General features: G+C 39.4%; 1 protein-coding gene across 1 annotated transcript in view; it reads right to left on the bottom strand.

Moving 5' to 3' along the window:
* FOCAD (focadhesin) overlaps positions 1-17,123 on the bottom strand; it is a 272,312-nt gene that overhangs the window by 209,080 nt on the left and 46,109 nt on the right. The window contains exons 5-7 of the mRNA XM_008689800.2: positions 15,683-15,784; positions 10,174-10,378; positions 6,841-7,047 (exon numbers count right to left, since the gene is read on the bottom strand). Coding sequence (XP_008688022.1) covers positions 6,841-7,047; positions 10,174-10,378; positions 15,683-15,784 — 514 coding nt within the window. The remainder of the gene's footprint in view (positions 1-6,840; positions 7,048-10,173; positions 10,379-15,682; positions 15,785-17,123) is intronic.

The following is a 17,123-nucleotide window of genomic DNA, read 5'->3' as shown; positions in this document are numbered from 1 at the left end:
TCTGCATATCCATTTAAAAAAAGAGAGAAGAAAAAAGCAGCAAGGTCATTTAAATTTTGAATTTCCTGGCTACCAAGAAGATCAGAGACAAATGAAAGTATGACTTTATACTAAGGCTACCTGGAAAGCCTTTTTCACACAAGCTATCACTGCAAGGGCCACAAAGTAGCATTCTGGAGTTCTGACAAGGACTAGAAATATGCTAAGTGGATGTAACTTTTTTCTTTTAAGAGACAGAGAATGTGTGAGGTTGGGGCAGAGGGAGAGAGAGACCCTCAAGCAGGCTCCTTGCCCAGCACAGAGCCTGAGGCGAGGCTCAATCTCATGACCTTGAGATCATGACTGAGTCAAAATCAAGAGTCGGCTGCTTAATTGACCGAGCCACCCAAGGGCCCCTAAGTGGATGGAACTTAAAGGTGGGAAGGCCCAAGTAAAAATGGCATTCTTCAAGAAAAGGGAGCCTGGCCTGTTCAGAATAGAAGGTGAAAGGAAATGAGCTGGAGAGCAAGGCACGAAAACAAAGGAAAAGGAATAGTAGGGGATTACACTAGATAAGCTTAAATTGCTTACAGTTCTGAGAAGTTATTGTGTGATTGATTTTTAATGGAAATCAAATAACAGTAGCACTTCATGAAGTCCTTCCATAAAAGACTGTGTTAAACATCTCATATGCCACTTGAAATCCTATACATGTGGCTACTCTAACTCGTGCTTTCTGCCCCAGACCAGTGAAAGATCCAGAGGACAGGACAGTTAAAGCCCCCACAGACTGACGCCTGGCAAACGGACAAGCCCATGGATAAATGCTTCCCTCCTTCACCTGGATCCATCTGGAGGATTCTGAGACATATTTCATAATACTCCTCGAGCAACTGGTTGTGAGTAGTACTGGGCAACATGGGAATACTTGGATCGCCTCTCCCACCTCCAGCATTTCGCACTTCCCGTCCCTTTCCCACTTGCTTCCTGCCATCACCCTTGCAAATAAACTCCTGCTGCATAAACCTCGGCTTTTGTGGAAACCCAGGCTCTGCTCTTGATGTTAGGGGACTGAGGGACTACTTTTGGAGGGACCCAGCCTATCAGAACCTATGCGGAGCAAGGAAGTAAAATACAAGAGGAGGAAATGCCTTTACACTGGGCCACAGATGTCACAGGCCTTTTAATAGCAGCAGATCTTGGAGTCCACACTTCCTGTCCTCAATTCAAATGAGAGATATCACTGGGCACCACCAATGAAGGAGGCACTAAGTACACAGACATACACAGTGAAGAAAGGTTAGTGGAACTGCATCAGCTGATGGTGAGGTCTTCGAGAAACATGGGTTCCTGGCCTTCCTAAAGATGGGCTGGTTAGCTCTTGCTTCACTTTGACAGCTATCCAGTCTCCTCACAATCACTATTATTTCTCCTAATTTTGCTGATAAGAGTAATGGAAAGGACTTTTGGTGATGACCATTCAAAAAGGGCTAAAAATAACTCAACCAAGACTAAATCCACTGCAATTAACATAGCATAAGGAATGCATCCATTTTCAGAATGCCACGAAACATCTCCAATAGAAGAATGTAAAAACAACAAAGGGGAGAAGAAAAGCTAATATAATATTTGAACTGCATAGCCAGCTGATAAACTCAGTGATACAGGAAAGATACAGCCCTAGCCTAGGTAATAAGAATGTCTTTTTTTTTTTAAGTTTTTTTTTTTTTTTTTTAATTTGAGAAAGAGAAATGGAGCAGGGGGCGGGGGGGCAGACTCCTTGCTGAGCAGGGAGCCTCACTTGGGGCTCAGTCTGGGATTCTGTGATCATGATCTGAGCTGAAGGCAGATGCTTAGCCAACTGAGCCACCCAGGTGCCCCGGTAATAAAAATGTCTATTCTACTTTATTTTGTTTCAAATTACAGTGTATGTAGCACTAAAGGATACAGGTTTGCAACTTAGTTTTTCTAGGCTTTTTTTTTCTTTCTTTTTTTTTAGTTAAACCTCAGAAAACACTGGGCCAGAGGTGGGGGTAGAAAATTACAAAACACAAGTATATTAACACTTTTATTCATATTTCCTTCCTTCTAAATTGTTAAATATTGAGTAAAAGGAAGACACTATAAATATGACTTTCACAGGCATCACTATTGTTCTAAATTAAAATATTGTGTAATTCCACAGGCCAATACCCCTAATGAACACATGTGCAAAATTCAACAAAGTATTATCAAACCAAATTCAATCATTTATTGAAAGGATCGTGTATCGTAATCAAGTGGGATTTATTCTAGGGATGCAAGGATGGTTCAACAGCTGCAAATGAACATGATATACCACTTTCACAGAACAAAGACTAAAAATCATATGATCACCTCAATAGATGCAGAAAAAGCATTTGACAAAACTCAACAATCATTTATGATAAGAACTCTCAACAGGTGGGTAGAGAGGGGACATACTTCAACATACTAAAGGATATATATATATATGAGAAACCCACACCTAAACTTACACTCAATGGTAAAAGCTAAAAGCTTTTCCTCTAAGATCAGGAAAAAGACAAGTGTGTCCACTCTCACTACTTTTATTCAACATAGTATAGGAAATCAGAGCCACAGCAATTAGGCAAGAAAAACAGATAAAAGACATTCAAATTAGAAAGAAAGAAAACTGTCACTACTTGCTGATAACGTATACTATATATGGAAACCCCTAACGTCTTCACTGAAAAACTATTGGAATAAATGAATTCAGTAAAGTTGCAGGATAAAAAAAAAAATCAATATACAGAAATCTGTTATGTCTCTATACACTAACACTGAACTATCAGAAAGATAAAATTTTAAAAAAGCAATCCCATATACCATTGTATCAAAAAAAGAAAAATACACAGGAATAAATTTAACCAAGGAGGGAGAAGACCTATACTGTGAAAACAATAAGGCGCTGATGAAAGAAACTGAAGAAGACACAAATAAATGGAAAGACATTCTATGCTGTTAAAACGTCCATAACACCCAGAACAATCTAAGGATTCAGTGCAACCCCTATCAAAATGTCAATGGAATTTTTCACAGAATTAGAAGAAATAAGCCTAAAGTTTGTAGGGAACCACAAAAGACCTCCAATAGCCAAGGTAATCATGAGAAAGAAGAAGAAAGCCGGGGGGGGGGGGGGGGGGGGGGGGGGGAGGTATCACACTTCCAGATTCCAAATTAAACTGCAAAGCTGTAGAGATCAAAACAGTATGATACTGGCACACAAAAAAACACATGATCAACAGACCAGAATAGAGGACTCAGAAATAAACCCACACTTATATGGACAAGAAATCTTCGACAAAAAAGACAAGACTATACAATAGGGAAAGTATAGTCTCTTGATAAATGATGCTGGGAAAACTGGACAGCTACATGCAAAAGAATGAAACTGGACCACTGTGTGACACCATACACAAAAATAAAATCAAAATGGATTAAAGCCTTATTATAAGACCTGAAACCATAAAATTCCTAGGAGAAAACACAGACAGTGAGTAATTTGATGTTGGTCTTAGCAGTATTTTTTGAATGTCTCCTCAGACAAGGACAACAAAAGCAAAAACAAATGAGACCACATCAAAATTAAAAGCTTTTGCAAGCAAAGGAAGCCATTAAAATGAAAAAACAACCTATAGAATGGGAGAAGATATTTGCTAATGACATATCTGATGAGGGGTTAACATGCAACATGTAAAAAGAACTATATTTTTACATGTTTCCTATATCTTATCTCTAAAATATTATTTATCACATATAGCATATATTATGTATCTAATAGGTAAAATTGTATATAATAATTATACATCTGAAAAGGTGTTTAAGCTATAATTATCATCATTGTATGTAACATGTTATATACTAGAGCTAACAGGTGTTAAATAATAGAGATAACAGATATACATTACTACATAACATATATTACTATTATACATAAGAAGTATGTATATAACACCAATATATCATTATATAATATATAATGTAGTATTACCTATAAAGTCCCGCAGATGTGAAACCATGCTAATCACAAGATTGACAAATTGACAAATGACTTACCTGAGCCTTCCTCGGCTCCCACTTCCCTCTAAAATTCACATTCAGTTTCTGTTTCCTACCTACCATTTATTCCTTCATTCTTTTTTTTTATAATAATATTTTTTATTATATTATGTTAGTCACCATACAGTACATCCCTAGTTTTTGATGTAAAGTTCCATGATTCATTAGTTGCATATAACACCCAGTGCACCATGCAATACGTGCCCTCCTTAATACCCATCACCAGCCTATTCCATCCCCCCCCACCCCGAAGCCCTCAGTTTGTTTCCCAGAGTCCAGAGTCTCTCATGGTTCATTCCCCCTTCTGTTTACCCCTCCTTTCTTCTTCCCTTTATTCTAATTTGCTTCCTACCTCTATCACTCCACTGAAATAATTTCCTCTAATGTAAACAATAAACTTCCACTTATTGCACCCTAAGAGTTCTTTTCATACCTTACTTTATTTATTTTTTAGATTTTATTTATTTATTTGACAGAGAGAAGGGGGAGAGAGCACAAACAGGGGGAGCTGTAGGCAGAGAGAGAAGGAGAAACAGACTCCCTGCTGAGCAGGGAGCCCAACACGGGCTCAATCCCAGGACCCTGGGATCATGACCTGAGCCAAAGGCAGACGCTTAACCATCTGAGTCATCCAGGCGCTCCTCTATACCTTACTTTAAACACTCTCTCCATGATGCTATTCACTATTGCCCTTTCTGAGATATTCCTTCCCTTGATTTTCATGCCCTCGGTCTCTTCTGCTTATCATACAATCCTTCTGGCCAGACTGTCTCCTCATTTTCAGTACACTCTAGCCCCTGGAGTTCCACGAAAACCCATGTAATGTAATCTCATGAGTAAAACTCCCACCCTGAAGTAAAGGTCTACAAATCGATACCTTTAGCCTAAGCTTCTATCCTGAATTTTTTTTTTAAAGATTTTATTTATTTATTCGACAGAGATAGAGACAGCCAGCGAGAGAGGGAGCACGAGCAGGGGGAGTGGGAGAGGAAGAAGCAGGCTCATAGCGGAAGAGCCTGATGTGGGGCTCGATCCCAGAACGCCGGGATCACGCCCTGGGCCGAAGGCAGACGCCTAACAACTGCGCTACCCAGGTGCCCCTCTATCCTGAATCTTAAAACCACATATCCAATTATGATCCATGATCCATACATACCTCAAACCAAGCATATCTAAAACCAAATTTATCATCTTCCCTCCAACACCAGCTACCATTTCTCAAAGTGAAGGGCACCATGCAGTTGCTCAAAAGAGACAGCTGAGACTCTACCAAGGAACTTCTCCTTGACCATCTAATGAGCCACAAAGCCCTACTGATTTCATCTCCTCCCTTTCTTTTCCTCCCTCTTCTACTCTTTCCTACTCTCTTCCCCAAACTAGTCCCTTGCTATCGACTGAATTACACCCCTGCCACACAAATACACATATTGAAGACCTAACTACCAATCTGACTATATTTAAAGAACACAATTAAAAAATTCAATGAGGTCATAAGAGTAGGGCCAAAATCCAAGTAAGACTAGTGTTCTTTCAAAAAGAAGTAATAGCTCTCTCTTGCTCTCTCCCCACCCTGTGAGAACACAGCAAGGAGGCAGCTATCTACAAGCCAAGAAGAGATTCCCCACCAGAACCCGGCTGATCAGCACCCTGATCTTTGACTTCCTAGTCTCCAGAAGAGTGACAAACACACTCGTGTTGTTTAAGCCACGCACTCTGTGGTAGTTTGTTACACCAGCGAGCAGCATAAGACCCGCCTCCTCACATCCGGCCCCAGTAGCGTTGCCCAGCTCTAAAACCTCCTCCAGTCTTCCACCACGACGATCTTCCAAACACAAAACTCTGAGGGCACCTCTATGCAGAAAGGTCTTCAATAGCACGCCATTGCCGAGAAGACAAAATCGTAAAGTCATTCGTGGGGCGTGGAAGACCTTCCACGGTAGACCAGCTTTATGTCCTATACCTTCACGTGTCAATGATACTGCACACATTGTCTTCAGAACACGGCATGCCTGCCCTGCTGGTTCATGTTTCTGTGCTTGGGCACATGCTCTTCCACAGCTGGAAGGCCTCCCCACATGTGGTTTGTACCAGGCCAGCTCCTAGGCGGGCTTCCTCAAATCGGAACCCATGCCCTACTTCCCTTCACTCGTACTCCCACTGCCCTTTACATGTAGTCCCATAGAAGCAGTCACCTTACTGGATGCCAGTTACTTAAATTATTTATGTGAATGCCTGTGAGTCTCCTGAGGTCACAGAAAGTGTCTTTTTATGTATGTATTCTATAGGGTCCGCCATATAATAGGTGTTCGATACTTGCATTCTACATAAACAAATGGGAAAAAAATGCCACAGCAGTAGACCCTTTACTGGTGCTCCAAACGCAGTGACTTGCTTTTATAACAGACAATAGTGGTACGTTAGTAGTACGACCCAACGGTAAAAACAGTGATACCAATAAGGTAAACGAGCACGCTCACCCTGCTACTGGAAGACCAAATTAGGAGAACTACGGAGTAAAATTTCATACCCTCGGGGCACCTGGGTGGTTCAGTTGGTTAAGCGTCTGCCTTTAGCTCGAGTCATGATTCCAGGGTCCTGGGATCAAGCCCCACATTGGGCTCCCTGCTCCACAGGAGCCTGCTTCTCCCTCGCCCTCTGCCTGCCACTCCCCTGCTTGTGCACGCTCTCTCTCTCTTTCCCTCTCTGTCAAATAAATAAAATGAAACCTTAAACAAAATTTTTTTCCCGTACTTTCCTTACCTCCTTCAGAAGTTCAACACCGTGCTCTAAAAGGTGAATTAAAGATGAGCATTCCCCAGTTATCGTTAAGCTGACTTCACAGACACACAGCAGCTGAAGGGTGAGCTGGGTAAGCTGAATTTTCCAGAAAACGGGATGACGCAGAAGGCTTAAATATACTTCCTCAATAAACAGCATCACTTCTGTTGTCTGGATCAAATCTTTAACCTGTTTAAAAAAGCCATTATACGGTATTAAAATAATATACAAAACAGAGGATCATTTTAAACTATGTAAGAAGTATTAATAATTTTTTCTAAACCTATGAAGACTTAAAGAGACGAAGACATTTACATAACTCAAAGAGAATTAAACCAGGTATAAACTCTGCCCCTTTTTTTGGTCACTAACCAAAATACAATTTGCTACCATTTTTGTTACTGCTGAATGACACAAATTCTTTTCATGTATTTTTCTGACTTCTCTGAGTGTAGATTTTTCTTTAAGACAAATTACATGACTGTGCCAACATGTTGAAGGAAATTAAAGTTGGTTTTGAGTTCTCCAAATGAACTCTCCTTTCAACGAGTCCAACACAGTTACCTGGAAGAAAAGGGCAGCGTGTTATTCTAATGTACTACTAAGCCCTTCATCTGGAAGATATTTGCTCAGACAACCTTAACTGAGAGCATCTTTTCCACAGTTGGCAGATGCAATGAAAGACCACATTCGAATGGTAGGGTGTCTTCTCAACAGGCTAATGCATTAGATAGGAAGGACTTGGGTGCTCTTGAAAATCCCAATTCAATTCAAACCCAGCTGTTCCGATCAAAATTCTGGAGTTGGTATTAAGGATATGGTCCTGCTCACAGACACATTGGCATTTACCAGAGATTACAAACAATGAACCATCTGCTTCAATCAGAAGCCTTGTGTCTGTTAAATTCATCAAGAGGAAAGCCTACAGTTGACCAGCTGTACCTTTCACCAATCGTTACCACCATAATAACCCAAAAGGACTGTAAGTTACACAAAGAGAAAAATTAATTCCTAGCAAACAAGAGGGAAAAAAGATATTGAAAGAAGAGACAGAAAATACTAAGTTATAAAAAATAAATGTGAACCATCAAGTAGCTAAATTATTTTACTCTTTTGCAAATTTACAATGGTAAAGGCAAAAGGCCACCAAGAAAAGGGATTTAAAACAAGAGAAAGCCTCATGTTTATTGGACAACATATTTCCTTGAATGTATTTTTTGTGCATACTTGAAATTTTGAAATTATTAAAAAATTTTTGCACAACCTCAGCAAGTTAGCATTAAAGGCTCTCTAATCTTCAATATTACCGAAATTTTTACCAATACTTGTGAAGTAACGTTCTGTCTTGAGGTAGCAATAGATTATGTGCAATGGAAGAAATATGCAATGCAAGAGTCACAGTTAAAAAGAAAGAACTATTTGGACCAAGGTCAACAGTGAAGTTTAAGGCAGGTAAATAAAAACAAACAAACAAACACAAAATGGAAGAGCAACTGTTGTGAACAGAAATTAGAAATTTCATTAACCGTCGTTTCATCATAGGTCAACAGGGTGGCATGGCTATGTCTAAAATAACCTTTTTTTTTAATTGAGGAGATTCTATGCACGTGCACAGTATGGGTCAGACCACAAATATAGGAGTGTGTTCAGCTCTAAAAAGAACATTTCATAGTAACGCCTTCTGCACGCTAATAAACTAGAGAATTCCTGGCAACGGACAGTGAAAGGTCTGGAAACCCTACTACAGAAAGCGATGAAGGAAAGAAAGGAGGAAAGCATGGAAAGGAAGAAAGGAGAAGAAGAGAGAAATAACACAAAATAGGATGCAGATGAGCTTTTTAAGAAGCCTATTTTGTTTTATTCTTTGAAGAATGGAAACTAATGGGTAAAATCTTAGGAAAATGCAGGTCAATTAGAAATACTTAAAAAAAAAAAAAAGGCTGCCTTCCAAAATAGCACACTTATCACTAAAAAATTAGTCATGGATGGTTATCTCAGAGAGTTCAGGAATACCTGTAATCAGTGGGAAAATGGAATCCATTCCCACTAAGATCCCTCCTGACGCTCAGTCTGCATCTTCTAATAAAGCCTATTTGTTAAGTGATTAAATGTACTTATGCTGCTAGTTCCATTAGTTCCAAATGATGTATCTCTCTCCTTCTTTTTCTTCGCCTATCTCGACTATATTAGGAAGTCACAGATTCCCCAAAATATCTCACAGAGCTCACCTGGAGAAGTTATTTAGGCTTATAGATACAGGTTCCTGAGGATGAAGGCAAACATCCACAGAAGAGCACAGAACTGGGTGACGCAAGCACGCGGTGGAAAAAGTGTGCCCCGGTTTATACACTGCTTTATTGCCCACACAAAACAAAAGCCTTGGAAAAGCCACAGGAGAATTCATTTTAATTAACTTTTCTCTGCCTTGATTACAGGAAAGCCTATTTATGAGTCGCAGAGGAAAGATTCACTCTAGTCACTCTTTGCTAACACAAACTCAAAACAGGTCATCTGTGACCTCAAGTGATCGCTCTGAAAAATATTCGCAGATTTCCTCCAGCAGCTAAGCAGCATGGCTCTCAGATTCTAGGCAAATGAGAAAGCTCGACGATGAGAGGGATGGCCTGATGAATTAATCACTACACTAACAGCACAACCCACCAGCAACTGGCTTTTTTTTTTTTAATCTGCAGTTATAGAGACATTAGCTCATATTTATTTCTTCCTGGAACTTCCTAGGCATTTTATCCATACCTGTTAAACATCTTTTATCCATCTACTTCGAATTATGAGAATTTATATACTTGTCTTAACTCCCTTCCTAGACTGTGGGCTTCTCATGAGCCGGAGACATCAGGGTCACCACGTACGCTCTAAGGAGACATGGAGAAACTGGAATCTAGCCAGACTCAGCTGGTCAAGCCCTGCATCTCTAGGGCTGTATCTGCCAGGAGGCACACCTTTTTCTAATTTGTGCAGAGCTCTTTTTTTTTTTTCTTGTAACTGTCTTGTGTCTAGCACAAGGAGAAACTCAACTCAAGATTCTTTGCCCTGAGAAGTCTTCCTTGAGCAACAGAAAGTTTGCATCCTTACGAATCCTAAAATGGATTACGTTGATTTATAGGTCTGTGGACTTAGTTAACACGATACGTGTAAATGTTAAGTCTAGACTGGTTCCTTCATCATCTCCAAAAGCCTGGGAGCGTTTCTGGAACCAGGCTTGCAAATCACCTAGGTTCTACTCTATGCATGACGTAACAAGTAACATGAACCGATGCTGCTGCCGTACCAGTGAAGGAGGACGAGGGGCCTTACCTGCAAACATGGGACCATGTCACAACACAGCTGAAGTATCTGTCGTTCCAAGACTGATGGTTGTCCTGGGTCACCAGACACCCGGGGTTGAAGTAAGACTTTCAGCAGGGTTAGACGGAGTTTAGCGTATTCTTGTAACTGGGATGGTTCGCAATACAGATACCATAGAAACGGTGCCATTATTTGGATACACGAAACTTCTGACCTGCAAATCATTTCATGCACAAGCCAGTTCACCAAGTTAAACAGGGTACCAAGCAGTAATCATCAAACATCAACTTATAGTTCATGACACACTAGGATACCATGGAATGTAACTTTTTTTCATAATTCTTCAATTCTACCATGATCTACCTGGATCCACACCAAGCAGTTCTTTGTGCCTGGGGGAAATGACAACACCTGCAGCCCATAAGCCCGGTGCCCAGGACTACGAGACTCTCTACTTGCATACTAGAATAGCACTGGCGTCTGCAGGACCAGGCTTTGGTGAACATCAGAATGATCCTGGAACCTTTTTGGAATTGCAGACATCAGGATCCACTCTCCAGGAATAGGACAAGGGCATGCATTTTTGGAAAAACTCTATAGGTGAAGTTCTATGTAAAACAGAACCATATGGACATCCCAAGAAGATTATATGAACAGTTAACATTTATTTGTCAAATGGTTAACACATGTGGGGTCCAAGCTATTGCACCATATTTATGCCTTTCAACTCATGTCATCCTCACCACAACCCTATGAAATAAAACCATCCCATTACGCAGATGAAGAAACGAAAGCAGAGAGAGGTTAAGTAATTTGCCAAGTCCTTCCTCTTAAGCTCTTCCCACTCAGAGGAGGAAAGCTTTACAAATCTTTCCTACCTATTTAGATTTCAATATATCTCAATAACTCCACAGCCAAAGTCACTAAAATGCCAGAATGACCCCTGAGGTATATACATTTGATCAGGTCATTAACCAGCTTAAAAGAGCATGCCCCCTTAAGAGAAAGTATTTGGCCCAATTCACAAACCCTCCATAATTTAGCCTCTGCTTATCTTTTCAGCCTCATTGCTTGCTCCCCTCTGCTCTCCACCGAGCTACTCTAAATGTATTTCAGATGTTCAATCGAGTTCCCCGAGCTTTCTTCTCACTTGCTATTACCTCTACCTAGAACATTCGCCTCTTTCTTCCTTTCCTGTTCCTTCCTCTGCTAATTCCTGTCATTTTCCAGTGCTCTCTTTTAAAACGACTCCCTGAGGGCCTGCCCTTAACCTAGCGTAAGGCAGACCCCCATTATGTGCTTTCACGGGACAGTGAATATATTGTCATTATTTATTTAATATCTCTATCTCAGGCCAGACTAGAAGCCAAATGACAGCATGAATTTCTGTTTACTGCTGTATCATCAATAATGACATATTAGGCCTCCAAAGAGATGTTCGATCACTAAATTAATCGACTCAGTTATACTACACCATAGTTTTACAATTAGCGTGCATCAGATATCATAATTTTATTTTACTGCTTCGTATGTATTATACATAAAGAATTATTAGGTAAGATACAAAGATGAACAGGCATTATCTCTCCTTAAAAGGCATCCAGTCTAGGGGCGCCTGGGTGGCTCAGTCGGTTAAGCATCTTGGCTTTGGCTCAGGTCATGATCTCAGGGTCATGGGATGCATAGGATCAAGGCTGGCACCAGGGTCCATGCTGAGTATGGAGTCTGCTTAGGATTTTCTCTTTCCCCCTTTCTCGCCCCCTCCTTGCACGCTCTCTCCACCTCTCAAATAAATCTTTAAAAAAAAAAAAAAAAAGAGAGGCATACGGTCTAACAGTGGCAATCAGGTCTGTTCCTGGACTAGAGGACAGAAAGTGAAAACTTCTAAAAGAAAGGTATAAAGTGCAATACTTCAATACTTCATGGAGGAAATGCTACTTGAATTATGCTTGACAACATAATTTTATAATACATTACACAGCAATGTGATTTTAAAACACCATTAACATTAATAAAAATTTCAAAGTTACCAAACTGATAACATTTATTTTTTCATTGATTCTCTTGGCAAAATTTACTGAGTACCTACAGCATCCCATTCACTCTTCTACGTGCTAGAAACAAAGCAAGAAACAAGAATAAATATTGGTTCTGACGGAGCTCACAAGCTGGAGGAATTTTTTCCTCATGAGACAAATATTTACACAATCTATAAAAAACTTCTGAGGACTTTGAGTTCATAATTATTACTGAAACATGCCTTTATCATACCAACCATTTTAGGAAACTAAAAAAATCTTCATAGAACAAGCAAGAGGACAATGTATGTGTAGGTTAGAATATGAAGAAGTCTCCAGAAGAGAGATTTAAGAAATGTTGTTTCCCCGTTCCCTAATAATGTATTCCCCAAACAATAAATACAATCTAGGTGTCAAGAACACCCACGAATACCTTCTCAGTTTTCTCCTACATTGAGATGCTGAAGGCAAACTGCAAGTTTCGTGTAAAGAAACGTATTTCCAAGACGCTATTATTGTTTGACATCACAAACATAACGCTGAGCTTCTTTAGGATAATATACTGTTTACAAACCTCCTTGGCTTGGCGCCTGGGTGGCTCAGTCAGTTAAGCGTCTGCCTTCGGCTCGGTCATGAGCCCAGAGTCCCGGAATCGAGTCCCACGTTAGGCTCCCTGCTTCTCCCTCTCCCTCTGCCTGCCACTGCCCCCTTTTGTGCTCCCCCCGTCAAGTGAATAAATAAAATCTTTAAAATAAATAAATGAATAAATTTTAAAAATTGAATTATCCTTGGCTTAATCAGTCCTGATTTTAGATTTCCTATGTGGTATCTGATGATTGGCATTTCAGTGGGGTATGAAATTGACAGGTCTGAAGGAGAAAAGAAATAGAATCAAACAGACCACCTGAAATCCCAAAGTGATTAAGAATGTTTACAACCGTACCCAACTGTGCATGTATGTACCTACACACAAGTCTTCTCTATGTTCACAGAGGGAGAAGTGGTAGGGAAAAACTCGGAATGAGAGTCAAGAAACAGGCTTTCGGCCCTTCTCAACCACTAACTAACCCGGTGACCTTGAGAAGGTCATTTGATGTTGCTCGCCTTCATTCCTTCATTTGAGAAATTATGCGTGAGACTAGAAAAACTTAAAGCACCAGAGACAATGATGTCATTGACAATTTATGCAATTCTCAGGGCTTAACATCATAGGCCTTCTATAAATGCATGCAGAATTTAATTAGAACATAATGCCCAAAAAATCTAGCATGAAGATACACTGTCATGTCAGGACATCTACATACCATTAAAAAGGAACCCAGCTAATGAACAATTCTTGACACAGGAGGAACCAGAGTACAAGCTATCTTCACAACATTTTGCCTTCTTCCCCTAGTTGTGAATCACTGTTTATATTCTTAGCAAATTAAATCACCAACCTTCCTTCATTACCTTCCAAACAACTAAAGTTGCTCAGTACTAAGTTATGAAGCTAACTTGTTCTAAAATTAAATCTCAGGAAACTAATGGTCTGCCGAAAAATGCAACCAGAAATATCAATTTCATTCTGCGAAGAATAACCCCATAGTATAAAAGTGGAAATGAGGCAACTGAAATTATTCTTAGAAAATAAATTTAATTTAGAACTTCCGAAAGGCTCTAGATAGTGTAACCTAACACATAAGAACTTGAATGAAAAGAGTCAATAGAAGCTTATCAGGGAAAAAACCAAAGTCAATTAATAATCTTTTTTACCTTATGAATATCTGGACATATTTCATTAGGATAACGACTTCCAAATCCCAATATAACACTCCTTTGAAATGAAGATAACCAAAAGGTAATTAATTACATGATGGCTAACTCAAGAGCTGGAAAAGAAAGACAGTCCTAAGGATTACCCTAAAAACAAGCTTAATAAAAAGTTTGGCACAACAGCAGCAGCATCTTTTATAAAATATCCTCCTAATCTATTTAACAAGAGCAAGAAATTTCATTTAAAAAACGTATTTATAAGTTCGTTATTTTTAATTTCCGACAAAGATGAACAAAGACTTATTTCAGAAATATTAATATCTTACCTTTGAAAATGCAATCTAGGTGAAGGAAAAGAGGATAGTGAAGTTTATGTTGAGCTATCAGCCAAATGTCACATGAATTTTTCTCACTGGCAGATGGTCCAAGGTTCCCTATGTCTCTTACAACTCCCTGCGACAGTACGCCATGCCTAGAAATCCCACCTAACATTAAAGTTGTGGACTCAGAAGTGGTGTTCTAAGAAACTGTATGTATAGGACACTGTAAGACCTTCAAGAACAAGAAAATATGAATGTAGCTGGTGTGGTGAATGTCACTCAGGCACTGGATTACCTGGGACCGTTGTGTCCTATCATGACCTTGCATGATAGTACTAAGTACGCAGTGATATTACGTATTAAGAGGCCCTCTGCAACCCACCTCATGTACATAAATTCAGTATTTATAGAGCACCTAGAAATGGGCCAGGCTTTATTAATACAAAGACTAATGAGACACAGTCCCTGCCCTCAGGAAGTTTCCCCAGAGAGGAATTCCAAGACAATGAAGTACAATAATGTTACGAATCACAGCTGACGTTATTATGAGAGCACATAAAAGAGACACCTCATTCAGCTTGGTAAGCAAGGACTTCCGAGCAAAGAGATTTAAAATAGAGAAATGAGTCAGGAAAGGGTTGGGGTAAAATTCAAGAGTAAAGTAGGTACTGATAAGCAAAAGCACGGAGGGAAGGGAACAGCACAGCTTTCTGGATGGAATCGAAAGCAAGTCCACGAACTGCTGAATACGCCATTCATAAATCAGCAGGTCAAGAGAAAACTGGGGAAATAGGTTGAAACTGTGTAGGAAAGAGAGCCTAGCATAACAAACTAGATTTTACCTTTTAGCCCAGGGATTTTCCAATTATTTCGGAAGCCACACTATTGTTTGCCAGTAGAAAGCTACCACAAGATATCTACATGTAAGTTCTATAGAAAGAGCTAACGGGGTGGAGGACAGTCCCCATGCTTTGTCCACACGACGCAAGTGCAGTTTGAAAACCACAGTTGTGTTAGTTTAAGCAAGGGAGTCATACAACAAGATTTACTCTTTTTTTTTTTTTTTTAAGATTTATTTATTTGAGAGAGTGAGCAAGCATGCACGCATGTGCACACGTACCCAGAGGCAGAGGGAGAGGGAGAAGCAGACTCCCCACTGAGCAGGGAAGCCTTAACTTCTTTAATAGCTTTTTTCATATTCAATATTTCAACCATCAATTAGATCTGGTAGGGGTTTGTTTTTTGGGGGGGTTTTTTTGCCTCTTACTCTTAAATAGAAAACACAACTATATCTTGTTCTAAAACATTTCTTTTCTTCAACAGAAAACAACATAGTCAAAGTAGCTTTAAAAAAAAGAAAAAAACAAAAGCTCTAAAATGAGCAGATGCCATTCCATCTCCCTCATTTATTTTATTTTACATTACCTTTCAGGGCATTGCTGGAAAAAAGCCGTCAGCTGCTGCAAAAGTACTGGCCAGCAATCAGGTCTGTGTTCGAGCACAGTGATCAAAGGCTGAGGGTGATTTCTGAAAAGCACAGAAAGTCGCGTTGGAAGCTGTTGTTTTGGGACTACAAATTCTCAACATCCAAATACAGCAACAAGAGCCAACACCATCTAGAAACTGTTTTCCGGGATGCAAAATTACCATTTGTTGCAGAGTTGGGTCATTAGAACTAACATTTTTTTTCCTTATCTACCTGTTTTGCAGAAAAGAACATCAACTCTGAGTCTTAGGGATCCAGATTTGACCACAAACTCGGCCACGCAGTACCTCTGGGACTTTGGCCAAGCTTTGGAATCCAGGAGCTCGGTCATATCCATCTCCTCCTCGGTTTCTTCATTCCTGGAGGTCTCCTCCTCCTCTCTTTCCAAACCTGGAATGTTCTATTTCCTCTAACATTGCTCCAACTTATAAGCACCCTCTCCTTCTCTGTTCCTACTTACCCCCCATTCTTCTCAGTGTATGGCTCCATTCCTCCAGCATATTTAAGACAAGGAAAAAAACCAAAAACCAAAAAACATTTCTCCCATCTCAAAATAAACTCTCCAAAACGAAAACTCTTAAAATTTCTATTGAACAAGAAAAAGAATTTTTATCTGGTCTACATCCATAAAGATACCTAAAGAGACTACAAAACATAAGATCTGAAATTGCAGCATTCTTAAATAATGAGGTTTAAGGGGAAAAAAAAACCTACGAAAGTTCTTTTAAATAGTTCAAAAGCTTATTAGAAATAGTAAATTCATTAGCTTTTTTAAGTTTTTTATTATGCTATGTTAGTCACCATACAGTACATCCTTAGTTTTTAATCCATTAGCTTTTTAAACTATGAAGTACTATACAAAACTTTTAGTTATTATTGATATGGCTTTTTCCTCCAAAAAAAATTTTAATAAAACAATTGTTAAAAAAAACCAAAACCTTTCCTTTTTTACATAAAAGGAATCATATACATAATACTCTTTAATCTCTAATTTTAACCCTACAATGTATCTCTAGCAATATTTAAAGAAAAAAAAAAAGATCAAGCCATCAATTACACCCAAATGACCTTTTTTTTTTTTTTAAGACAGCCTTCTTGGTGATTCTCAAAATGCGATCTCCTTAAGGTCAGTATCAACATCACCTGGGAACTTGTTAGAAATGCAAATGGATTCACAGGGCCCATTCCAGACCTAATAAATAGCCCTCCAGACAATTCTGAGGCCCTGCTATAAAGCAGTGGTTCTCAACCACTCTCAAAGCACTGTTTGATTCATCTGGGAAGCTCTTTTAAAAATACTGATACCCCCCCCCAAAAAAAAACCCGATCAATTATACTGGGGTTGCTACGTGTGGAGCACAGGCATTAGTCATTTTTAAT

This window comes from Ursus maritimus, unplaced genomic scaffold, assembly GCF_017311325.1.
Source record: "Ursus maritimus isolate PB19 unplaced genomic scaffold, ASM1731132v1 scaffold_17, whole genome shotgun sequence".
NCBI lineage: Eukaryota > Metazoa > Chordata > Mammalia > Carnivora > Ursidae > Ursus > Ursus maritimus.
Note: the sequence above shows the minus strand (reverse complement) of the source record. Positions and strands in the feature narration are given on the sequence as shown.